This window comes from Zeus faber (assembly GCF_960531495.2).
Source record: "Zeus faber genome assembly, chromosome: 16".
NCBI lineage: Eukaryota > Metazoa > Chordata > Actinopteri > Zeiformes > Zeidae > Zeus > Zeus faber.
The window spans coordinates 28,316,263-28,343,103 of record NC_137202.1 but is presented as its reverse complement, the minus strand read 5'-3'; the positions used below and the strand labels follow the sequence as shown (position 1 = coordinate 28,343,103).

Sequence of the window (26,841 nt, the reverse complement as noted above, 5' to 3'; positions counted from 1 at the left end):
AGGAGTTTACCAGGTGGAGGTGTGATGCATGGGGGACTTCAGCAGATGGTGCTGCTGAGCTGGTTTTTGCATTTTCCTTTTCATGAAACCAGATGAAAAACAAGCTGGTGCAGAGTAGTGAGGATGCAACAAATTGAAGAGAAATAAGGAGAAGGGTTAAGTTGTGTGTTGACAACACGTTTTTGAAATATGTCAACAGGTCTTTCCCCCAAATCCTTCGAGATTTTATTTTGTTTTTCAAAAGCCTCTAAGTCCATTTCCTGGAGGTTACATCAGCAGCAGCAGGAGCTGAAGGGGAGCGGCTGTAGAACAGTGTGTTGACCTCATCTCCAAGCTCCGTCTGTCACCCTGCAGCAGCAGGAAACCACCACCTCCACGTCCAGGCCCCAAGCAAAGACGTATCTGAGACAGACCTCTGTCCCACACCGCCCTACCCGTCCACACCGCCCTACCCGTCCACACCACCCTACCCTGTCCGCACAGACAACACCTTCCAACCCTGTCTACACCGCCCTACCTGTCAACACCGTTCACGCCGCCCTACCCTGTCCACACCGTCCAACCCTGTCAACACCGTCCTACCTGAAAACACCGTCCACACTGCCCTACCCTGTCCACACCATCCTACCCATCCACACCGCCCTACCCTGTCCACCTCGTCCAACCCTGTCCACATCATACACACCGCCCTACCCTGTCCACACAGCCCTACCTGTCCCCACGTCCTACCTGTCCACACCGTCCTGCCTGTCCACACCACCCACACCATCCTACCTGTCCACACCATCCTACCCTGTCCACACAACCCTACCCTGTCCACACCGCCCACACCATCCTAACGGTCCACATCGTCCTACCCTGTCCACACCGTCCTACCTGTCCACACCGTCCACACCACCCTACCCTGTCCACACGGTCCTGCCTGTCCACACCGTCCTGCCTGTCCACACTGTCCTACCTGTCCACACCGCCCTACCCTGTCCACACCGTCCCTACTGTCCACACCGTCCACACCGCCCTACCCTGTCCACGCCGCCCTACCCTGTCCACACTGCCCTACCCTGTCCACACCGCCCTACCTGTCCACACCGTCCCTACTGTCCATACCATCCACACCGCTCACCCTGTCCACAACCCTGTCCACAACATCCTACCCTCTCCACACCGTCCTACCCTGTACACACTGTCCACACCGTCCTACCCTGTCCCCACCGTCCTACCCTGTCCACACCGTCCCTACTGTCCACACCGTCCTACTATAATTAGACATCAAGTCTGATCTGGCAATTTGAAGGAGCAGATGGACAGAACTGAACATCATACAGAGTTCTACAACTCCGCTGATGAGATGAGTGAGGAGACTGCAGCTTAAAGACACACCGTCCACACCGTCCAACCCTATCCCCAATGTCCCCACTTTCCACACTGTCCTACCCTGTCCCCACTTTCCACACTGTCTTACCTGTCCACACCATCCTTCCTGTTGCCACCGTCTACTGCCCACCGATTCAGTCAAGATCCAACTTGAATTCACAAGGAAGTCTGTCAGTCTTGATGTGGTGTGAAATCCATTCCGATCCAGATTTCCAGAGGAGACTCCGGTGCACCCACCTGATACCAAACTCATAGAAGAGCTTCTGACAGCGGTACAAAGCTGAGTGGTGAACGCTGTGAAAGTCACATTACCAACTCTGGCACGGCTCACCCGGTTCCCAGCCAGCAGGGGGCAGCACAATATCACATACATACTGTATAGCGTTATGTCATATCATTCTTTTAGATTTTTTCCACTACACGTTCCATTGCTATACACACACAGTGCATAAAGGCACAGCAGGCAGTGTATCAGACTGGTGAGCAGGTTGGGGCCTCACACGGCTCCGCCATCGCTGTGTGAATGAACGAACGGCATCCTGGACTAGAGACACATATCAAAAGCAGTCCATTCAGCAGCTCCCACACACAGTCTCCGTCACCCCACCTGCCTCCGTCACCCCACCTGCATTCGGGCGCTCTGTACATCTTGTTCTCTGCATCGCCAATGGAACGTCCCTTACCGCATACGCGTGACTTCACACATTGTTATTTACATTCTAGAGGAAACGCACGCTGCCATTGGACGGTTCCAGAGTGGGACCTGAGATCAGCATCTGGATGTAAACAAATGTCCAGAAAATCTACACAATCTTTACAACAGATACAACAACAAAAACTACAGAATCTCTTCTCTCGTTGAGGATCTCAACAATCTACAACTAGGACTGGTATTTCTTTAGCTTTGAGGAGTTGTTTTTTGGACAAACTCCCTGAACACCTGCAGCTTGGACTCACATGTTCTCCTGTGTGGGACAGGGGGGCTCTCCGTGGTCCATGGACTCGTTGGCTCCCATCGTGGGCTAGCTCTGCCCGCCCCCCCCACAACCCCGTCGTCTCCTGGCCGGCTCCCCGCAAACCCCCCCCCACCCCTCTGGAGCCACATCCACCTGCTCCCCAAAAAGACCCCCCTCTTCCTCCCCCTCCTCCCCCTCCTCCTTCTTCTGCGTTCCTTCAGCTGAACCAGCCTCAGGGTCCTGCGGCGCAGAGACAATCCAGATCCAGAGCTCCTCAGCTCAGCCGCAGCATCGCGGATCCCCTTCCTGCTTGTCTACGGCCTCAGGATGCAGATGACGGTGTTCCTCATCCGGCGGCAGGCGGAGCGATGCACCGAGGAAGAGGAGGAACGATGCACCGAGGAAGAGGAGGAACGATGCACCGAGGAAGAGGAGGAACGATGCACCGAGGAAGAGGAGGAACGATGCACCGAGGAAGAGGAGGAACTGCTCTCGCAACGTGGGAACAAAGGAACGTCCAATTGGACTGGAATTCAACTCTGTTCCCTCCTCCGTCACTCTGCTTCTGTGCTTCAGCACGGCTCATTCCTGTTTACTGCGATTGTGGTGGAGCTTCTCTCTCTCTCCTCCCCCTCTCCCCCCGCCCCCCACCCCCCTTCTCCCCAGAGCCTCCTGTAGCTTTAAAAACAGCAGCAGCTTTATTCTCGGCAGGGAGGCGAGCGGGTGTCCCCGATGCTGCCTGATCCCAACCCGACCCGATCAACTGGCTTTGTACGTCCCCTTCCACTCTGCCCTCTCTTCTTTCCTCCGTTTCCACGGTGAACACCCCCCCCCCCGCTCCCTCTCTCCAGCGCTACACCCCCCTTCTCCCTGCTCTTCATCCCTCATTTTCTCTCATCACACAATGGAATCTTCCAGCAGCAGCAGCGTGGCCGACGGGAGCGCTGTGCGAGGTAAACAATAGACCGTGAGAAAGTGTGTGTGTGTGTGTGTGTGTGTGTGTGTGTGTGTGCGTGTGTTTCAGCTCATCAGCTATTATATTCCCCCAACACTCAACCCCCTCCCAGGAACAACAGCTCTACACCAACACACAAAAGCCTTTGTCTGGAAAATGGAAATAAAAGCTTATTTAAATAGTAAATAGATGAGTGACATGTGCAGTCAAACAAACAAACTAAACAGAAAAACTGAAGAATTCACAAAAAACAAAAAAATTAAAAATAAATAAAAAATAAAAAACGGCAAAACTTACATAAGGTTCAGTATCTGCAAGAGCGTTTGATTTCACGACTCAAATTTAATTTGAAATTTTATGACAAAACTCAATAACATTTAAGCCAGAATTTTGGTCAAATTGTTTCTTGAGCAGTTGGTTTCAGATTTTATATTAAAAAATGTATATTAAAAAAAAAAAATATATATATATATATATATATATATATTTTTGGATAAAAACAAAAGTAAGATAAGATGTTGACGCTACTAAATGAAAATGATGAATCGTGAATTCAAATTGAAGAATATTCAACAACTTTTGAGGCCAATTATTATTAAAACCTGATCTCTGAGCTGATTCACGTCTCCTTCAGAAGGAGTCGTTTCTCAACGTCTGTCAGCTCCCAGGGGCCCGCACCGCTGACCTCATTTACTGGCACTAACATCCAACCAAAATGAAAGAGGATTCATCTGTCTGTCTGCCAGCGTGCCTGCCTGTCTACCTGACTGTCTGCCTGCCTGTCTGCCTGCCTGTCTGCCTGCCTGTCAGGTTTGGTGCCTTTAAGGCAGGAATCCGACCTGGACCCGGGTTGAGAATCTGAAATGTGAGGCGGGAGACTCGTGGGAGAGTGGGACCACGAGGCCTCACCACAACAACGAGGCGGCTCCGTCACAAAGACACCGAACCCGGCGGAGGTGTAAGGTGTCAGACCTCCACCAACGGCGGAGACGAATAGAGGGGATGAAAGGCAGAACGAATGACGGAACCGCAACCCCTCAACTCCAAGCAGGAGAACTGGAAGGGGAGGTCGTCAGCATGGCTCCGTGCAGAGCATCGACCTGACGGGTCAGTCCATGTCCGTGTCAGCCCCCCCCCCACATCACCAAAGGTAGATAATGTTATTCAGACCAAATAAAGGTCACGTAACGTTCCCTGATTTGAAGGCTCCACCTCAAGCAGCTTCCAGGTCCCTGCAGGTTGCTTTTTGGACCATGTTGAAACATCTAAACTAAAGAATGATGTGAAAAATGGTGAGCGGTAAAAGTAAGTGGCTTCCCAGACGTGATGCACATGGCAACACATTTATGATTAACGCTGCAATATTAATATATGTGCAAGAAAAATACACCCGTTTGTTTATTTTTCTACTGGAAATAAAAAAAAGCTCCATTCGCTTTATTTACGGCAACGTTATTTTTATCTGGATTTCACAGCACGTCACAGAAGAATGTGCTGAGCACCGAATTATTAAAAAACATCAACTTTCATTTTTTATATTGAAGGTGGTTTTGTTATTAATGAATCCATCTTTTTAATATCAAATAACAATGGCTGCTGGGAATGATGATTCCGTGCAAACATTCCTACACACTGTGGTGGAGGAGTCTTATTCTCTGCGCTGCTAAAGCGGAGACTCGGCTAAAAAGAAATAAAACATTTAAGGCACTCAGCCAGCGGACGACATGGCCACGGCAGATTTTTCTGAAAGATTAATAACTTGCTCTCGGAGCATCTGGGTCACGTACTTCAGCGCTGCAGGAGGGTTTTAAATAAAGACCCGAGGAAGGAGCAGGCGGTGGGACTCTGGGTCTGGAACCTGCTTCGGCAGCTCCGCCCGACGGAGTCATGAAAGCAATAAAGAAAAACCTGTATTTGTTTTATAGAACCTTTGAGAACCGGGTTTGCTCGAACAAACACATTTGTCACCGTGATAATAATCTGTGAACCGCACAGATTCATCAGTCACCCTCCACCTCCTCTTTTCATTTCTCCACCCAACAGCCGACGCAGTTCATCTCTGTGATGAACTCCCAGAGTTTACGGCACAAACGTCTGCTCAGGACGCCTCACACCTCTGAGTCACGGTGCATGAAGTAACAGTTCCGCGCACCCAGCGGAACACAAACTGCAGTTTGGAGACAACCCGGCGCCCCCCGCTGGGTGAGACAGGACACTGCAGCGTCTGAATCCAAGTACAAACCGGCTGAGTCATTCCGACAGCAAACTCTGAACTAGACCGCGGCAAAGTGCCCACCATTAAAAAGCTGGAAAGCAAGTTTTGCACCGAGCCAAACGATGTGGTGTATTTCAGTTTGGTGGTTTTCCTATCTAACCCCCATTTAAGCGGGGTAACCACGTTGAGCTTGAATCTCCTCGGAAAGGAGCGACACAAAATAAAACAATAGGGACATAAAGAGAAGCAAAGCAACGTCAATTAAGGTGGGTGTCATGACGGACCAGCGGGCGGCGACACAAGCAGCATTAACGGCACTAAATCCATCAAGTGTTGAAGGTCAGGGCAGACCGGCCTTGACCAGTGGAACAACACTGCAAGGACGAACCAGAGGAACATTTGGTTCCACCCTGCACCAATAAGATGCTTTATTATTTTATCGTGGATCTCCAGCTCCACGTCGAACCGCCGTCTCCCTCCCTGACGGAGGCAGAGGCGCATCAGAGTATTGTGACGCTTCAACACATACCAGCTTCATAAGACTTCAGTGACATCTCACGATCCTTTTTCCAACTCAACCATCCGTCACGTCATCTCCTCAAAGACGCAGCGTCGACCCACTGTCGGGACGTGCGGGTAGAGCCGGGACGCGCGTGCATCTGCGGTCGATACGCAGCGCTGGGCCAGACGTTTGGTTCTTACTGTGGAGATAACACGCTCAGCCGGCCGCATCATGGGCAGCAGCTTGTCGGACCGAGACTTAACGCTGTGATTTGGCGCCGACCAGACGTCGGAGGATAAACACACGGCCACTTTTCATCAAGCCGGATAAACTGGACCCGACTGTGACAGCGGCGGCCAAATCTGGGGATTTGGAGCAAACGAGCCGGAGCACCGGGGCGGAGCCGGTCGGGCCCCCAGCGACCACGAGGCTGGAACACATTCCAAACTGACCAAGAACAAAAACAAACTGCTCAACGTTGCAGTTAAATAACAAGTTGACTTGAGTAAGGGATAATGTGCAGCTGGCTGGTCGGCATCTGCAAAATAACCCCCGACCACCCCCCGTGAAATGGGCCATATCCTCTTTGATCTCTTCAAGTCTTCTACTGTACTTTCTATGTAGTGTCACAAGATGGCGCCACTCGCTAGCGATGTCATCGCCATGTAGCTGGAGTGACACGAGGGAGGGAAGCGGAGTATAACCCGTCACAACAGCCATTATTAATTACCACTATTGACCAATCAGAATTGAGTATTCCTATTTTATTACTACGTCATGTGTAGTCCATAACTAGCCGGTAATGTTACTGCTGTCAAGGCAAGCAGGGAATCAAACATGGGACCACGGCAGGTGTTGTGCAGTGCATTGTGGGTGCTGAGGAGAGCCTACCTTGGGGGAGGACCTTGTGTCAGCTCCTGGCAGGCAGAGGGTGGTGCTTCAGGGTGGAGGGGAGGCTGGGACGGGCTGGGGAGTGCAGGCGGGGTGAGGGGGGGAATGGGGAAGTCCCCCGAGTCCCGGGGGTGAGGCAGGTGAGGCGGGTGAGGCAGGTGAGGCGGGGTGGAGGGAGCGGAGTATTTCTCTGCCCACTCAGTGAGGGGGGGCCTGCGGGGGAACAGCAAACATCAACAGGCTGATAGGAAGGAAGGATGGATGGGGAGGAGGAGGAGAAAGGAGATGAGAGAAGGAGAGGAGAGAAGGAGAGGAGAGAAGGAGAGAAGCCACTTAAACACAGAACCAGTTCTTATGTCCTTTATGAGAAACAACTGCAGCATGCCGCTCAGAACCTTCATCTAAAACAGGGGATGGTGGCTCAGGAGGTAGAGCTGGTGGTCTAGTGATCCAAAGGTTGCTGGTTCGATCCCAGGCTCCTCCTGCTAGCATGCTGTAGTGTCCTTGAGCAAGACACTTAACCCCTAATTGCTCCTGATGGCTGCGTCCGTCGGTCTTTGAACAATTGTAAGTCGCTTTGGATAAAAGCGTCTGCTAAATGACTAAATGTAAATGTAAAACGAACAAGCAGCTTCCATAAAGCTCTCTGCTTCCCTGGATCTCCTAAAAAGCAACAACATGGTTTAAATGACACAGTGCGGCGTGTGCTGCAGGAGCCTCATGTAGCTCCGTCACCACCCGCCACCTGGCGGAGCAGATTTGGCCGAGCTCCCGCCCGCTCTTATCGGGAGGAGGAGGCCGTAACGTGACGGGCCCCGCGCTGGACGCCCGTGCAGCTGTTCCCCTCTTGGGGCCTTCCTCCTGTCGGCCTCTAAAAATACCACGGCACTGCACCGCCCGACGCCCTCAGAGGCAGCAGGCGTCCAGCGCCGCCTTTCCAGATCATTGCGGACTGAAGAAGAGTGAAAATGAAGGAGTCTGACTTAAATCATATCCAACCAGGGATTCCTAGAAAACTGGGTGTAACCTGAGTCCAACCAGGTTGTGCTTCATTCATGCGCTTCACCTTTAAAGCATCCATCTCCGCACCGTTCTCATCGGTACAGTCCCTGCACTGCAGTAGATCCCCGCTGCAGCACAGTCCCAAAACACACGTACGTCAGCATCTGTGACCAACGTGACACGTGCAGTCAGAAAATAAACACTAGGGTGGAAACGTCGTCCGGCCGAGATGAGTGTCTGAGCTGCAGAAAGCAGAGAACGGGAACGAGCAGCTAGAGGGCGCTCTAACACACCGACAAGCTCAACACCTGCATTCATGGTTGTATATTCATATACAACCATGCTAATATCTTATGTACGTTGGCACCGGCACCAGAACTAATTGCATGTGCATTTCACACTTGGGAAATCAAGAGTCTGATTCTTGAAACGCTGCAGAGGGAGAGTGAACTCAGACAGCCTCCACATTATATACCCGGTTAGTCCAACACACACACACACCTCAGCGCAGCTTTGCTCAAGAGCACCACAGCAGCAGGCCTCTGGGCTACGCCTCCCAACGCTCCCAATTCAGAACCGTTCAAACTGACTCTTCAGTTCACTGCAGCGCTGCTTCCAACACACACACACACACACACACACACACACACCCCTAATCTGGAGGCAGCAGACAGCGAGGCCATGGGGTTTAATGATAAGCAGCAGACAGTAATAAATAAAAGCAGATGATGGGAAAGTGTTTTGTGGGGAGCTGGAAGCATCACAGATAAAAAGTCAGGATCCTCCTCATTCATCCTAGAAACCCACGTCCCGCTAGGGCTGCAATTACATAATATTTTTTATAAATCAAATAGAATTCTTGATTTTTTTGGATGCATTTTGGGATCCGTTGGGTACTGTAATCCGAGAGCTGAATTGAGATCATAAAATGAGTCACAAATAAGGTCATAAAATGATGGAAAGTGCTCCTCACCAGTCGTCTGAACCCAAAGAAACCTCCAGCCGTCAGGACGAAAACAGAAGCAGAACATAAACACCAAAAATACGTCATTCCTGTACGGCATCATGAAAACAGTGATTTGATGAGTCTCCAATGTAGTTGTCTATCATGGAGTCCTGTCTTGCCTTCACATCGGGACCGGGCAAACGAAACTACGCTGAAAATAACAACCGTCTCCATGGCAACAGCAGATCAAGCTACAAACCTGGAAAGCGTTTCATCCGACTCAGTTTGGGTTTGAACGCCGTGGAAGACGCTGCGGGAGGCTGAGCCGCCTGCTTCTCCACACCTCCACCACCAGCACCAGGTTCAGACCACGTTGTGCTGGAATAAACCGCACACTGATGCTTCCATGTAAAACTGTCACTTTGATGTGACTGGAGCTGGAAAAGCAGGAGACCCGTTGCAGGGTCTGCTCTCCACCAAAATAATATTTAATACACCGAATCTCACGATGAAGATTGTACTCCAGACTTTTTAAATACAACTCAAGGCCAAGGTGTGAGATAAACTGATCCATTGGTATTAAGAATCATCAGGGACAACACAGCAACAACACGCCAGAGCAACTCACCGCAGAGCGACGCCGTCAGCCTCACGTCACGGAAGCTGAATGAAAACACGCCGAAACTTGAATCACATTTCTCAAGAGGCTCTCTCTCTCTCTCTCTCTCTCTCTCTCTCTCTCTCTCTCTCTCTCTCTCTCTCTCTCTCTCTCTCTCTCTCTCTCTCTCTCTCTCTCTCTCTCTCTCTCTCTCTCTCTCTCTCTCTCTCTCTCTCTCTCTCTCTCTCTCTCTCTCTCTCTCTGATCCTGTCTGCTGAGGTCAGTGGCAGAATGGAATTAGCGCCAGTTACCTACAGACCATCTGCTGCTGGGCACGCACACACAATAAATGCACACACACACACACACACACACACACACACACTCAAAGACACACAATAAACTCACTTTACACAAACACGCTTATATACATACACAGAACAACTCACCCTGCAGCCGGCGATGGAGGGATCTGTCACACTTCAGAACTTTGTGATGGAAAGGTTTAGGTTCCACTTTAAATCTCTCCCTCCCTCCCTCTCCCTCCAGTGTCCAGGCTGACACACACACACAACCACATTCCACCCCCCTGTTTGTCGTAACATGTGCTTGTTGACACACACACACACACACACACACACACACACACACACACACACACACACACGTCTGCGAGTGCTACTTGAGATAAACCAACAAAAAAAAAAAAAAACAATATGCAGAGATTAATCTTCATTTATCTCAAAAGAAAATTGTCAAGAAAATAAACAGTTGCAAGAAGGTGCATAAAACAGGAGAAAATGTGCATTTAAAACAATAACAGAAAAAGAAAAGTTATAAAATGTAATAACCCATAAAATAATGGAAGCAACAAAAATATTATTATAATATTTTGGTGACGGCGGTGTTTCGTTTTTAAAACTTAATGTAAAAAAATGGCACACGCTACCTTTAATATTACTGTACCTTTAATATTATTGATGTAAATATTCAAATTGGAAATGAAATCATTATATAATGCAGTAAAATACTAATACTTTAATAAAGGAATTGTCTGGCCACTGATTGGCCGGCTGAGAGCACCAGCAGTCCACGAGTCTTATCACACACACACACACACACACACACACACACACACACACACACTTTATTATTAGTGTTGAAGTGCAGTAGAAATAACTCCGCCCTCCTATGTCTCACTGACTCCGCCCCCCTCTTGTGTGACTGACACAGCGAGTGCTGCTGGGGGAGGGTGGTGAACCAGATAAAAAGCAAAAAAAGCAGAACGCTTTGCAATGACCGACGTCAATGAATAAAGACCAAGACCCCGGATGACTGTTGATGAACCCTCTTCAACTGTTAATAAACCTCCTCCAATGCTAAACCCGTGTGGTGTTCCAACACACTGATGGTGTTCCTAATTCTCTCTTGGTTTTTACTTCCCAGGTTTCAAGCTCCAACCCGTTGAGAGGACAATCCCAGGACCAGACTGTACTTTCTCTTTTTTAAAGACCATAAGTATCACAGTGGAATTGACATCTGCAAACAGGGAGCAAGGCAAAGTTCACTCCACTTTCATGACACCACCCACCTGTCCAACATTCCAGCATCAGCCCCGCCCTCCACTACAGCATCCCCACACTGAGTACGCCTCCAATCTTTTGGGACCGTGCTGTGAACGGGCGGAACCGCAGTGTGTTTGGGAAACGTCCGGTGAGATACCAGCATCAGCACGAAGGAAACGTAGGGAACCGTTTGAAGCGCTGAAACGAGGGACCGGATCAGAGCGGGTTCGGGTCAGCGCCGCACGGGTTCACTGTGTTCCAACACCACCATGCCGCTCCGTCAGGACCTGGCGGCTTCCAGAAAACCAACCGACAGGGATCTGCAGCTCTGACGGACAAGAGATCCCTCCAGGCTGTGGGATGGACAAGCGGCCCGCTGTGTTCTGCTACATGGCTCACGTTAGAGTTCTGCATCGTGTTAAAATGCAGGTTCAGCTCCACGTTTAAAGAAACCCATCTACGTCCAAACACCGCTAAACTAAGCCAGGTTTTCATGTTAGCGCCTCACGACACCGGTTGCTTTCATTCATTAGCATATCACACCTTCAGCGTGAGAGGGCGGAGCCAATGGAGGTAAAGACAGTATACTTTACTCAAATCAATAAAGTTTAAATCAAATTCACCTTTTTCATCACAAATCTGATGATACTCACCAAGTGTCTTCTTCTGCCTGGACGCTGCTCTGACGGGCCCCAGCTGGCTCACTGATTGGCTCCTCCCCCAGTCCTCCTGCTGGCTCACTGATTGGTTCCTCCCCTAGTCCTCCCGCTGGCTCGCTGATTGGCTCCTCCCCTAATCCTCCAACTGGCTCACTGATTGGTTCCTCCCCTAGTCCTCCTCCTGGCTCACTGATTGGCTCCTCCCCTAGTCCTCCACCTGGCTCACTGATTGGTTCCTCCCCTAGTCCTCCAACTGGTTCACTGATTGGCTCCTCCCCTAGTCCTCCAACTGGTTCACTGATTGGCTCCTCCCCTAGTCCTCCAACTGGTTCACTGATTGGCTCCTCTCCTAGTCCTCCCGCTGGGTCACTGATTGGCTCCTCCCCTAGTCCTCCAACTGGCTCACTGATTGGTTCCTCCCATAGTCCTCCAACTGGTTCACCGATTGGCTCCTCCCCTAGTCCTCCAACTGGCTCACTGATTGGTTCCTCCCCTAGTCCTCCCGCTGGCTCGCCGCTTGGTTCCTCTCCTGGTCCTCCTCCTGGCTCACTGATTGGCTCCTCCCCTAGTCCTCCAACTGGCTCACTGATTGGTTCCTCCCCTAGTCCTCCCACTGGGTCCCTGATTGGCTCCTCCCCTAGTCCTCCCGCAAGCTCGCTGATTGGCTCGTCCCCTAGTCCTCCAACTGGCTCACTGATTGGCTCCTCCCCTCGTCCTCCCACAGGCTCACTAATTGGTTCCTCCCCTCGTCCTCCTCCAAGACGACTGACTGGCTCCTTCAATGGTTCTCCTTGCTCTGCCGCCTCCTTCACTAGGTCTGTAGGTTCCGGCAGTACCAGTAGCGGTTCCGAGAGCTTTGCAGGCTCTTGGATCAGCACATGTTCCGGGACTGAAGATTCTGGAATCAAGATGCTTTCCGGAACCTCGACCGGCTTCTCCGCTTCATCCACTGGTTCCCAAGGTTCCACCAAGGTCTGTGTCGTGCCCGGGAGCTCTGCCGGGCTCTGGGACTGCTCAGGGAGCCCTGCGGGCTCCGCTGCTTTTGGAAGCGCTGCCGGCTCCTCGGACGATTCTGAAGGTGGAGCTGGGGACTGGTTCTCAGGAGATCGGTCGGTGGGTGAGCTCTGCTTCCGGCTGAGAGGAAGAGCGAGCTCCTCGGTCGGAGTAGCAAAGTCTAGTTGTGGAGACTCCAGGGATGGGAAGGGCCTGGAAAAACGATAAAAAGGAGGAGGGGCATTGTTTATTCTACAAAACGTTCACAAAGAATGAAGGACAACACATGTTGGTGTGTGAACAGCTGTGAGTTTCGAGTGAGAAAAGAATCATTCTTGTCCTGAAGTGCAGCGCTGATGTCACGGCTGATGATGTCACCCTGGGATACAAAAGGCGGCTTTGCTTCCATCAGAGACCACGTTCCCGCTGCGACAAAGTCCTGCTCTGTCTTCACCTCCTCATCCATATTCATTGTCACGCCCTGTTCCGGGACTGCACTCACACATCCTCTGGAGCACCGTTTCAACAGAATATTCATTTTACCGTTTATCGGGAATGAGTCAAAATTGATTGCCGTAAAGGGCAAACGTCACAGATGTCCATCCCAAATATACAGTATGTTCATATAAGCAATGACTCATCAGAAACGCAGGGCAGAGGGTGTGAGTGCTCCACCTTGGGAAAACTTGAAGTGCCAACACATTACAGCACGACAACATGATGTCCTTTCATTTCCCAGTACAAACATATACAGAGTATTTCACATTCTGCTCTGCTCACTGATGCCAGACTTTTGCAGACGGTAGCTTGGCTGTAGCCTCACAACGTGACTTGGAGATGTTTATCTGACAGTGTGTCGTAATGTGCTGATGGTCACGTCTAGTGTCCTGGAATGAAGCCAAAAACTGTACGGGAAAAATGTGATCGGTCGGAAAATATGTCGACCAGCAACCGTGATCAAACGCAAACAGTTTCACCCGAAGCTGTCGTGTCCACATGAGTTGAATACGCATAATGAACCCGTGTGCCAACACACATCTCACGCTCCACCAGGTGAAACGAGCGATTTACTGCTATTTTCAAGGGCGCCTTTGAAAAGTTTCTTTTCATTTTCTTAAAACTTTTAGAACTATAGAATTCGTGTGTGACCACCTTTAATTGTGTGTTTACTTAAGCGCTAGATTTAATTCATGCCGCGGCAAAACAGTGATGTGATGTCAGCTCACAACCAACACTACCACCCATGTATCGTCTCCCTCAGCCCAAACACAGTTCCTTACAGTGCACAGTTGACGTGTACACACAAACGGACTTCAGGTTTACCTTGAAGATGGAGGCGTATGAGAGGTCTCATCTGCAGCTTGAGCAGCTTCTCTCAGTTTTTTTATCCAATCCGTCTCATGCACCTGCTGTGGAGAGACTTCATGGGGTTGGGATTCTGTGACAGTGCCTGGACTCTGGACACTTTGCTCCAGCGGAGAAACAGCAACGGAGGTTTTCTCCGCCGGAATCATTTTTTGATCTGCGGGTGGTGGAGTGGCGGGCCCTTCACCGACGGAGCCTTGGTCCGCAGGGGAAACCGGCGAGCCCATCACCGCACTCTCTGACTGAGAAGCACCGGGAATTGGGCTTCCCACGGCAGCTTCCTGAGTCTTTGACATAACAGCTGATGGAGCATCAACACTGTGATCAATAGTTTCACCTGCTGTAAAACTGCCACATTCTATTGACTGGATAAGTGACACGCTGACACGGTGAGAAGCCGAGGTCTCACTGCCGCCGTGCGACGCCCCAGGGCCGACGGCCGGATCTGAACCGACCACTTCAGCATTCCCGGTCCCTTTCACGACGCCCTGTTGTTTCTCTACCTCCTTTATCTTCTTCATCTCATCCTTTCCCGTTCCCTGCCTGCTTTCTTTCATTTCGTCAGTGGCTTTGTCGTCGTCATCTTTCTTTGCATTCTCTTCCCCCTCAGGGCCCTTGACGGGCATTTGTGCGCGTAACTGTGTAATTGCTTTTTTATTGGAACTGCGCACCTCGTGGGACTTGCACTGTGCATCCTGACTGTCACTCTCTTCGATTTCATGGCTCGCTATTTTTACAACGAAAGAAGAACGGATTTCTTTCTCCTCAGCGTCTGTGTGCGGCAGAGAGTCAGTCAGAGCGCAAGCTTTTTGGGTACTAATATCTTTGCACTGCGTGGTCGTAGGTACGGCTTCTGTGTAAATACCAAGCCCTTCTGTGCTAGCCTGCAGTAAAAGCAGAGGCCCCAAAGGCGCGGTCTCATGGTTGTGTGGTTCAGTACCAACAAGAGCAGCAGTATTCTCTGATGCTTCATGTTGTGCTTTTCGATCTTGACATGCAGGTGGTAGAACGGTCGCTCCCTGACCCACGTCAATCGAGAACTCAACCTTTGACGTCAAATATGGATCTGCCTCGGTGAGCCCCAAGGCAGTGTTTTGATTCTCAGCGCCCCCCTCCCCTCCCATTTTCTCACTTCCATGAGTGCAGCCTGAGTCTGTTTCTGTGTAAGGTACGGTATTTCTCTCAGCAGCAGTGTTGCTTAAATCCTCTGCAAGGTGAACACGCACATCAGGCCCGTTAACCCCCTCGCCCCTCTCTGGGCCTTTGGCTCTATCTAGGACGCTCTGCCTGCTTTCCTCTGTCTGACACAAACTCCACACAGCGTCGCTCTCTGCCTCCAGCACGCCTGGAAACACACCAGGGGTCTCCCTCATTTGACCGCCACCTTTTTCTCCTGTGCTCCACCCCAAACAGCTATCTGACACGCCCTCTGTGGCATCACTGGATCCCAGTTGCCCCTGCCGCTCTTGTTGCCGGGCAAAATGATGGCGCTCTGAAGCTGGTCCAGGATCACCGTGAGACGACACCTCACCCCGTCCCTTCTCCGACGACCCTGCAGCTTGGGGGCTGGCTGCAGATGTGAAATTAGCTTCTAAAGCCCTCACGAATGGTTCTGTGCTTACTTCCAGCCTACGTGCTGCTTGCGGGTTCCTGATTTCCTCTCTAGCCAAATCTGTGCCGTCATCGTGTTGCGGTGATGAGTCGGCTTTTCCTGTCTGTTTATGTTCCTTAGTTTCCTCTCGTTTGTTTTCTTGTTTGACTACTAAATCCATTTCCTGTTCACTGGGAGTGACATTAGGATCTCTAGCTGCTTTTATGACTTTGATGTTGTTTTGTTGCTTGTCTTGTGAATCGCCAGGCTGGCCAGAGCTGAGAGCCGGGCTGACATTTATGAGGTCACCCTTAATGGAGGCATTACAAGTAATGGGTTTATGGGTAACGGTGATGGTCCCCGGCCCAGACTCCGGTTTCATGATGGATTGTGAAACAACATTATCAGACAGAGCATCCACAGGTTCGGACAGTTTTGGAGGTTCTTTGCCGTCTTCTTTAACCTCACTAGTCTCGTTCCTATTCTCAGCGATACTAACACAACTGGTATCCTGCGTTGATGAAGGACGTGGCATTTCTCCCCCCTCGTCACCGTTCACCCCCAACACGACTGCCATGTTCCCATCCTCAGCACTGTGCCCATCTGTCTGCCGGGGGAGAGACCTGTCACAGTCATTGATGAGCTCCAAGTGACTCAACAGAGGGCCTGGGGGCCTCAGTGCCACAGGAGGGTAACTGGAGCCCTGCTCGCTGACAGAGTGATATTGGTCATGTATCATTACTTCTGTGCTTATTGATTCTGCCGCAGCCCGAGCAGCAGAATCCATAGTGTTATTTGATCCTTCTATAGCTTTTCTTGAGTCTGTTGTAACCGGGTCATAAGGAGCTGGTCGATCCAGTTGGGATGAAACTTCATTGTTATTATTATTATTATCATCATCATCATCATCATCATCACCTTTTGGTTCTATGTTTAAAGAACATGTCACAGTTTTAGAATTCAAAGTACAGCACAGATCTGCAGACAGCTGTCCAACAGGTGCCAACATAGAGGCACTGCTCACAGGTTTACTGGCAAGATTATCAGAAGATGACTTGGCAGAGGAGCACAGGGGGTGCTGAACGTCAACTTTTTCCTCCATGACAGCAGGCTCCATATGAGTCTTTCTCAGCGCTGGCAACTCCGGGGGTCTGGTGACACTGGCCTGTGCTTCAGAGTCTGTTTGTAGCTTTTCCACATGCACCCCGTCAGACACGCCCACTCCTCCCTCTCTCAACTTCACCTGCTCAGTGTTCAGAGTGTCAGTCTCATAGAGAGTTGTTTCACATCCAGCTGTGTTTGAGAGGTCAACGCATGCTTTATCATTCACTTGCTCATTCTCTACAGTGCATAGAAGAGGCAGGTTATCAATATTTGGATTCAAATAGAACTCGTCTATGATCTGTGCATCCACAGTGCATGTGTCTGAGCGGACTTCATCAAGGGACTGACCGTTACCTAGACTCTCAGTGGTATTTTCCTTCTGGATATCTTCCCTTTCCATCTGGACATCAATCTTTGGCTGTTGGAGGTCAGTTGAGCTCTGTGTTGCTCGTTTGTCCTTAATTGGAGCTGCCACTGGGGAGCAGTGAGGCAGCCTGAGGGCGAGGGGCTCCTGGAGGGTAAGACTGGCTTCGGGACTTTCTTCACGTTCAGCCGTGTGTAAAGTATCAAAACCCTCATTATTTATTTGTTTAGTCTCTGTAGCAGTCTCTGTAAGAGGTTTCCTAACGAAATCTTTGTTTAAACGAGCCTCTTTCACTGGCTCTACACCCACAGCGTTTGGGTCCAAGTTGTCTTCATTAGCCGACCGACCCTTCCCATGCTCCTTAATATTTTCTATCTGGATCTCTCTCTCCGACTGCGACTGTATTTCTTCCTGTTCTTTTGGAAAGACGGTTGAGGTGTGTTGGGCTGGCTCGTCCTTATTAGGAGCAGATTCTGGGTGGCTTCCTGGTTTCTTCAGACCAGACTCTTGGATGATGTAGCTTGTCTCCACAACAGGATGGTGCAGACTCTCATATACAGTCAACGGGGGCAAGGAGGCACAGTCCATATCGGAAGGTAAGGTGTTCCTGAGATCTACAGAGAAATCATCCTCCCCTTTCACAGCGTCACTGAAGTGAACTCTCCTGTGACCTCCAATGTTGTCCCTAATACACACACCTGCTGCAGACATAGTAGGGCCAACTTCACTGCTGGCTGTACAAGCAGTGTCTGTAATTCTAGTTTCAATTTGGACAGGTTGGCTGTTTCTCATAACCTCACCTGGGTTCTGTTGAAAAGTCAAAGGCAGAGAAGTGGAAGACTGACAGGCTCCAAAGTGACTGCTCTCCGTCTCTGTGAGCACAGATTCTCTCGGAGTGTATCCTGAGGGAGGTGAATCCGCTGAAAGCTGATTTTCTTCAAGCACAGCCTGTGAATCGCCGTCTGTGTCACCGGAGCCTCGTTGAGAGGCAGTGAGGGAGCAGAAAATCTCCGTCCGTCTGTTCTGCCCCTGCTCGCGTCCGGGCTGAGAGACGCTGTCCTGTTCGGCAGGGATGCTCTGGGTGATGGCAGCAACAGGCTCGCTCCGGCTCTTTGACTCCACTTGTGACTCGGCAGCTTTGGGGGGCGGACGCGTCGCGGTCTCAGTTGACGGCATCCCACTAGCGGAGCCTTCTGGCTGGCTGAATGAACTGCCTTTTCTAACCAGCTCTACTCTCTCTTCTTCTTCTTCTCCTCCTCCTCCTCCTCCTCCCTCTCCCACTCCCTCCACACTGTAATTCTGGCAGCCTGGTTCACTGAGCAGCCTAAGGAGAGATGCATTAATACAGGTACTAATCCTGACCGGCTCCTTTTCTGTCTCGCTTTCCGTCGCAGAAAGAAGACTCTTTGTCTCTACGTTGCAGTTTATTGGCTCCGATGCCTCCTGCACTTCAGGCTCTAAGTTGTGTGTGATTCTGCTGCCGCAGCTCTGCTCAGATTCAGCCTGTGTCTCCTTGCCTGAGAATGCAAGTGAGCGCTTTTCCTTTGAACAGATTAAAGGGAGTGGAGGGAGGGTGTCTTGTGGCCCCTCTCCCTCCCCTCCTGCATGGCACGGGTGCTGTTCTATTCTCCCCAAATCACCGTCTGTGATGTTTGCTGTGCTTTCTGTGGGCGCTACAGCAGTTACTCTCACCAGCGAATCACTCCTCTCGCTTTCTCCCTCGCATTCTATCAGTTCTGGCATTGTGGGTGTCGTCAATGGCAACACGGCAGCTATTGGCGTAGCCTCTGCGAGGGCACCCTCCATCCTCCTCTCTCCTACACAACTTTGTTGCTGTGTGAGTGGGTTGCTTGGCTGCTGTGACTGTATTTCTCCTCCTGAGGTAAATATATCCTCTTGTGATTCTACAACTGAATTCTTGTCTGCAATAATGCTGATATGTAATGGATTGGACATTGTGGTTTGGACAGATGTCACTTGTGTGTTTTGGTTACTGGTGGCTTCTCTGGTTGCATGTTGTTTCCAGTATGAGGTTTCATCGCAGCCCTGGTTCAGCCCGCATGGGACATGTGTCTGTTTGTGGTCATCTGACGGCTCTGTTCCCTCTGAACGGGCCCGGTTGGAAACTGGTGAACAAACCTCCTCCCCACTATCAGGGGCTGGTGGCTGGGGGCTGGAGCTGGCTTCCCGCCTGGGACTCAGCTGTTCCTTGTAATTCAAACCATTATCAGGCTGTTCCCTACAAATCACTGTATGACTATCAACCTGAGACGCTGACTCTGCATTTGTCAGCACATCTTTGCCGTTCTCAGTGATTATCCCTGCATGTGTAAAACACTCGGCCTGTGTATTATTTTCAGGTTGTGTGACTTTCTGGCCATCGTTCTCCGCTATCTTTTCCACCTGTTTCTTTTTCCTGTGTCGCCTTTTTTCTCTTTTCTTTCTATCCTTTTCATGCCCATCCTGTTTGAGACTCGGAGGGTCCAAACCCTTCTCAGAACAAGTATCTCTTTGCATTTCCTTCTTAATATCAGACATCTGTGCCACATCTTCCTTGCTGTCTTTCTTCTCAGAAGCCCCTTTTGCATCAAAACTATCAGTAAATTCAGCCTCTTTTGACGTTTCCTTGAATACCTCAAAATGAGACCCTCCCCCTAATTGTGTCTGATTATGTGCAATTATCTCATTATCGTTCATTGGATCATTCCCTGTCTGTTTACACTGACGTGATCCTGGTCTTTGTTCATCACCTTGGCTGTCTTTCCGTGCTCTGGCACCTCGGTTCTCAGTGCCCAGTATGTAATCCCTGAAACTAAACACAAGAGTATCCTTCTGACAGTTTGCTGCCTCACTGTTTCCATGTGTGTTACTGTTTCCATGGTTTCCACTTTGCCCTGGCTGCACTACGACTGGAAACAGTGCCGGTGACTCATCGGCCTTATTAACCATCGCCGCTCCAGTCTGCATCTCCACCCCTGTAGATGTGGCGTTGAGGGGCTCAGGGGAATGAAATACACCCAGCGAGGCCATCTGCTCCTCACATTCCTGGAAGGCCTCTTGGAGCTCCTGGTCTAGGAGCAGAAATGGGGGTAGGGATTGGGGAGCGACACTCGGGGAAGGCGTGTCAGCGGGCTTAAGTGGAGTGTGAACATCTGAGAGTCCATGGTGAGGCCTGCGACTGGGATAGGGCGACAGGGTTAGGATCTGGACAGGCAGACAAGCAGCTGGGCAGTCTACATTGCATTAGAACACGACCAACTCCATGCTCAGCGGCACATTGCATTCTAACAATGCATGTACGATGCACATTCAGTGTCAAGAGCTTGGACGGCGTCAGCTGTCTGTGTTTGCTCGTCCCCCACACTCCAAATATCATAACACCAAGTATCTGTGCAACAGCTCCACAACTGGTTTTGAGTTGCAATCAACAGCAGCCCTGGTAGCTGATGTTGGAAGCCTGACATTTTGATCTGTTATTAAACCATAAGAGGATGTTGAATTACACAAGAGGCAATATCATGTGTCATAGATGCACTGGCACCATGCTGATAAGACCAAGAAGCACAGCACGTCATGCTTTAATGGTTGCAGCACTGCAAGTTGCTTTTAACACCATGAAGATCCTCATGTAGTATGCATTGGTTAAAAAAGAAAAAAATCTAAAAAGCCACAGGATCCTGGAGTGGGTGGTTGTGCGTGAGTATTATTTTATCATCGTACTTCTGAACATGGTGCTGCTCTGACTCTTCAGTGTTATAGAAGAGTTAAAAACAAGAGAGATTAAAAATTGATAGAGAAGCTATGAATGTGCAAATGCACACTGGTAACAAAGGAACAAGGACACTGATAACAGTTGAAATGAATCTAACATCAGAGCAGAAGCCCCATCACTCAGCAATCCGCACCCTGGATCCCAAAGCTCGTTTTTGTTAGTGTCAGGGAGTGCAGAGAATTTAACAATTAGCATCCTCATTATAATTCTGCAATGTGACTGCAACGTGCTGAGTCACTGTGGACCTCAGTCAGTTATGTGGTACAATGCATGAGGAGTGCCTTGGTTCTAGAGAACAATTATCACGTGTTATACTACAAGTGGTAATCTGCATTTATATTCAGTCCTTTTATGTGTTTGTACCTTCAAATAATCTGCCCTTCACGTGACAAAGTGCACACAATACACGTCATGTTCACCAAAGTGGAAACAAACTAAGTTGGAGTATGATTGGTTAATACCAAAAAAAAAAGTCCCACGTGGTTTGAGTCCGCACTCGAGTAGGCTCTGTCATTTCCTTCTTCTGCCCTGGCAACAGCCTACCCGGTCACCATGCAGCCTCTGGGCCAGGCGTTCACCTTATTTAAGTGGCCACGCCCCTGTTTCAGGAGAGCAAAGCATACTTAACTTAAGGCGTGTGTCTGGCACGGAGCTCCACCTTAAACAAGCCGCAGCCTGCCGTCCAGGCCGACAGGCTGCGGCAGAGTGGAGAACTCAACTCGGAATTTGAAGGTCTTCTGTGGCCGTGGAGTACGACGCAGGGTTTGGCAGTGGGAGAGAAAAAAAAATAAAATCTAGCTCCAGCATTATCTTTCAACTTCTCTTTCAGGTGCTTTCAAGGTCGTACTTCAACGTTGTCCGAACAGGCGGTCGCTATGGAGGTGTTTTTTTGTTTTTAATCAACCGCACATAGAAGACATAACACTATCGCTCACTAGGATGTGCATTAATGTGTTTCACATATGGAGCATAGAGCTTGACAGCGTGCCACGTGAATTGGTACAAAGTGATTTAGTGAGAACAACCAAATTAGTAAATCAATCTCAAGTCACCGACAAGGCAAACACGACAGGCAGGACACACGCGGCTCTGCAGAGAATTCAAACACCACAAGCAGGTCGGCCATGCTGAGCCACAGGGGTGGGTACCTCGCGTCTACAACCACCAGCGGGGGGCAGCGCTCCATGGGCTGCAGGGCGCTGGCCAGCAGGGGGCGCTCAAGGCCCTCCGCCGCCCCCGAGCAAGCCTTGGCGCTGCTCTCGCACACACACACACACACACACACACACACACACACACACACACACACACACACACACACACACACACACACACACACACACACACACACACACACCCCTTAACCTATAATCCTGTGGGTATAAAACAAGTGACTATAACAGACAATACACAGACTAGAGAGAAGACTGCTCACTAGTCTATATACACAAAAGTTTAATTGTCAAAATGTCAAAATTCCATTCATAACATTTGCTGTACATATGTTGAAATCCTCATTAAATTATGTGATTCAGAAGGAGTTGAAAGCAGATGACGCTGCCATAATGAAAGATGACGATAATGATGGAACAGTGGAAGCATGGACGATCGATGACGGACATGGACGGTCAGGACAGTTTAGTCCTGGTAGGAGTACTGCACTCCATCCCACGAAAAACACTATTCAGGAGCTTTGGTGTGAATATGAACGCTGCCTAAAGCATCGCGACAGTCGAGCTTTCCATTGAGTCCCAATTCAACAGAAACAAGAAGGAACTTGTTTTTTTGCCGTTGTCACTGTTCAGCTCATTTCCCTCATGTTTGAACTGGGTGTGTTTGTTTGATTGTGTGAGTAAGGTGTGTGTGCGCGTGCGTGTTTTTTATTACATACTAACACAGAACAGGAAACCAGCAAAGGAGCATCAAGGAGAAACCATCACTTAAACCATCGCTGTGAGACTCAGCAGGGTGGAGGTTGACGTCTTTGGCTTCTAAAACTTAAGAACTTGCTAAACAGCTATTTTAATGGACATGCGTGAGGCCCCTAATGACGAAGAATGAAGTTAAAAATCAAATCTGGCTACAGCATGTGAAGTTCCCATAAGGGAAAAACAGAGATGTTCTATTCTCTTCTTTCTTGCGACGGCTCCTACCTCTGAGAGGTCTCCCAGATGTTGAACTCGCTGCTGAAGTCCAAGTTGGGCAGCAGGTCGTGGGGGAACTCCAGCTCGTCCTCGTCATCCGGGCCTCCGCCGCTCTCCTCCACTCCGGTGACGACCGGGACGTCCGGCAGCAGCGCGGCGTGGGACGACGGGCTGCGGCGGCACGACGGGGGCTCCGTCAGCACCGTGCCCGTGTTCTGCGCTCGGATCTGGGTCAAAATGGGAGATTCGGCCTGTGGAGCAGCAGAGCAGAACCACGACGCAAGTGTTACATTGGTCGTGGGTTTGGATAGTTTGGCACTTTGCGCTGTGGCAGCGCCACCCGAGTCACCAGCTGTTCAACTGGCGGTGGGGTTGAACAGCACCAGTGTTATTGTAGAGAGTGGGCAAGGTGGAACAAGCCCGGAGCAGATGGACACATGTCATGACAGAGGCTCCCCTCGTGTGTGTGTGTGTGTATGTGTGTGTGTGTGTGTGGATGGTTGTTTTACCTGTTGCTCGTTGATTGCTCTAACGAACAACAGGTGTACAACCACACTGATGCCGGGCCCAGTATCCTAGACCCAAGACAGGTGTGGCTGCTCAAACCGCACTGCCCACAGACCACATGCACATACCAAGCGAGATTACGCAGCTCAAGCACACCAAACTGTGTGTACAGTACAAGTACAATGATGCTTCCCAAAACAAATGCACAAGTTTGTCATTTCAGTCAGATGGTTTCATCATTTGTCCCTCGGCAAACTGTGATTACGTCGCTTTTGGGACCAGAGGACGATTCCAGCAGCGGAAGACGCAGATTTGTGGCATTGGTGGTCCTAATCTGGCAGACATAGGGTTTCTATAAATACAATATCATGAAAAAAAAATAAAAACAACAACTATCTGAGTCATGTCATTAAGTTTTCTGTGACAGTGTAAAGTCAACAGCAACCAGAGAAAAGCAGTTCAGTCGGTATGACTGGAAGCATAATTATACAAGTTCTAATCTCTCTCAACACACACAACAGGTTCAACTACTGATGTGTGGCCCTCATCATGTTCCATGTTCCAAACATCTAAAAACACCCTGACATAAATAATAATAATAATAACTAAACACACACTTTACACTCAATATCTGTTATTTCTGGTTTGGGTTTGTGTACACTGTGCTCTGAAAATGACCTTTTAAAATGCACTCATGAAACATCATAATGAGCCACCCAGATGAAATTAGAAAATGGATGAGAATTTATTTTAAGTCTTTTGAATAACAGTGAACAGCCAACACCAACCATCTACAGCCATCCAACACCAACCATCTACAGCCATTCAACACCAACCATCTACAGCCATCCAACACCAACCATCTACAGCCATCCAACACCAACCATCTACAGCCATTCAACACCAACCATCTACAGCCATCCAACACCAACCATCTACAGCCATTCAACACCAACCATCCACAGCCATCCAACACCAACCATCTACAGCCATCCAGCACCAACCATCTACTGCCATCCAACACCAACCATCTACTGCCATCCAACACCTACCATCTATAGCCATCCAACACCAACCATCTACTGCCATCCAACACCAACCATCTACAGCCATCCAACACCAACCATCTACAGCCATCCAACACCAACCATCTACAGCCATCCAACACCTACCGTCTACTCCCATCCAACACCAACCATCTACTGCCATCCAACACCAACCATCTATTCCCATCCAACACCTACCATCTACTCCCATCCAACACCTACCATCTACAGTACTACCATCCAACACCTACCATCTAATACCATCCTACACCTACCATCTACAGTACTACCATCCAACACCTACCATCTAATACCATCCTACACCTACCATCTACAGTACTACCATCCAACACCTACCATCTAATACCATCCTACACCTACCATCTACAGTACTACCATCCAACACCTACCATCTACTGCCATCCAACACCTACCATCTACAGTACTACCATACAACACCTACCATCTACTGCCATCCAACACCTACCATCTACTCCCATCCAACACCTACCATCTACAGTACTACCATCCAACACCTACCATCTAATACCATCCTACACCTACCATCTACAGTACTACCATCCAACACCTACCATCTACTGCCATCCAACACCTACCATCTACTGCCATCCAACACCTACCATCTACAGTACTACCATCCAACACCTACTACCATCTACTACCATCCAACACCTCCTACCATCTACTACCATCCAACACCTCCTACCATCTACTACCATTCAACACCTACCATTCAACACCTACCATCTACAACCATCCAACACCTACCATCTACTACCATTCAACACCTCCTACCATCTAATGCCATCCAACACTTCCTACCATCCAACACCTACCATCTACTACCATCCAACACCTACTACCTAACACCTACTACCTCCTACTATCGAACACCTACTACCTCCTACTATCTAACACCTACTATCTTACACCTCCTACTATCTAACACCAACTACCTCCTACCATCTAACACCAACTACCTCCTACCATCTAACACCTCCTACCATCTAACACTTACTACCTCCTCCTACCATCTAACACCAACTACCTCCTACCATCTAACACCTCCTACAATCTAACACCAACTACCTCCTACCATCTAACACCAACTACCTCCTACCATCTAACACCTCCTACCATCTAACACTTACTACCTCCTCCTACCATCTAACACCAACTACCTCCTACCATCTAACACCTCCTACCATCTAACACCAACTACCTCCTACCATCTAACACTTACTACCTCCTACCATCTGACATTTCACTGCATATATGTATGAACGTATGTATATGTATGTGACAAATAATCTCTTGAACTTGAACTTGAACTTGAACAATTACTACCTCCTACCATCTAACATTTACATTTACATTTAGTCATTTGGCAGACGCTTTTATCCAAAGCGACTTACAAGGGAGAATAACATTCAGCTACATTGCGACAGAGATGTCTAACACTTACTACCTCCTACCATCTAACACTTACTACCTCCTACCATCTAGCACCTACTACCTAACACCTACTACTTCCTACTATCGAACACCTACTACCTCCTACTATCGAACACCTACTACCTCCTACTATCTAACACCTACTACCTCCTACTATCTAACACCTACTATCTTACACCTCCTACTATCTAACACCAACTACCTCCTACCATCTAACACTTACTACCTCCTACCATCTAACACTTACTACCTCCTACCATCTAACACTTACTACCTCCTACCATCTAACACTTACTACCTCCTACCATCTAACACTTACTACCTCCTACCATCTAACACCTACTTCTTCGTACCATCTTCTACAGCTTTACATCATCATTGATCAGACACTTTTGTCCAAAGCGACTGGTAATTAGTCATACACCGATGGATGCAGCAGCAGCAGCAGCAGGAGCATGTGCGGGATCGAACCGGCAACCTAGAGGACACACTACTGGCCCTGCAGCTTCCTTCTAGCACCTTCCAACTCTGAACCAGAACCTCCCAAACACTCTGCTGGACGGTGTGATGCTGCAGGTCAAGTACCAGAGCCCACACGGAAGGAGCAGGAAACGACCCTCATCACACTTTGAAGGGGGTCCCTGGCCTCCTGGGGGCAGCAGCTGGGGGCTCCGCCAGCAGCCAGTCAGCACGGAGCTCCACCCACACCTCCATCACAAGAACATTCTGTGTTTATGATGAACCACTTTCATCCAATGTACTGACTCTCACGCACACACACGGACTCACCCACACACACGCACACACGCACGGACT

At 49.5% G+C, this 26,841-nt stretch overlaps 1 protein-coding gene across 7 annotated transcripts in view; it reads right to left on the bottom strand.

Moving 5' to 3' along the window:
- tacc2 (transforming, acidic coiled-coil containing protein 2) overlaps nt 1-26,841 on the bottom strand; it is a 54,076-nt gene that overhangs the window by 23,954 nt on the left and 3,281 nt on the right. For 3 of the 7 annotated variants that reach the window (XM_080016681.1, XM_080016682.1, XM_080016684.1), the window contains exons 3-7: nt 23,006-23,247; nt 22,001-22,105; nt 13,980-20,258; nt 11,658-12,869; nt 6,894-7,106 (exon numbers count right to left, since the gene is read on the bottom strand). In XM_080016681.1, the coding sequence (XP_079872807.1) occupies nt 6,894-7,106; nt 11,658-12,869; nt 13,980-20,258; nt 22,001-22,105; nt 23,006-23,247 (8,051 nt within the window). Of the gene's footprint in view, nt 1-6,893; nt 7,107-11,030; nt 11,158-11,300; nt 11,413-11,657; nt 12,870-13,979; nt 20,259-22,000; nt 22,106-23,005; nt 23,248-26,841 lie in introns of those variants that run through there. The other 4 variants (XM_080016685.1, XM_080016683.1, XM_080016686.1 and 1 more) reach the window with 4 other exon arrangements.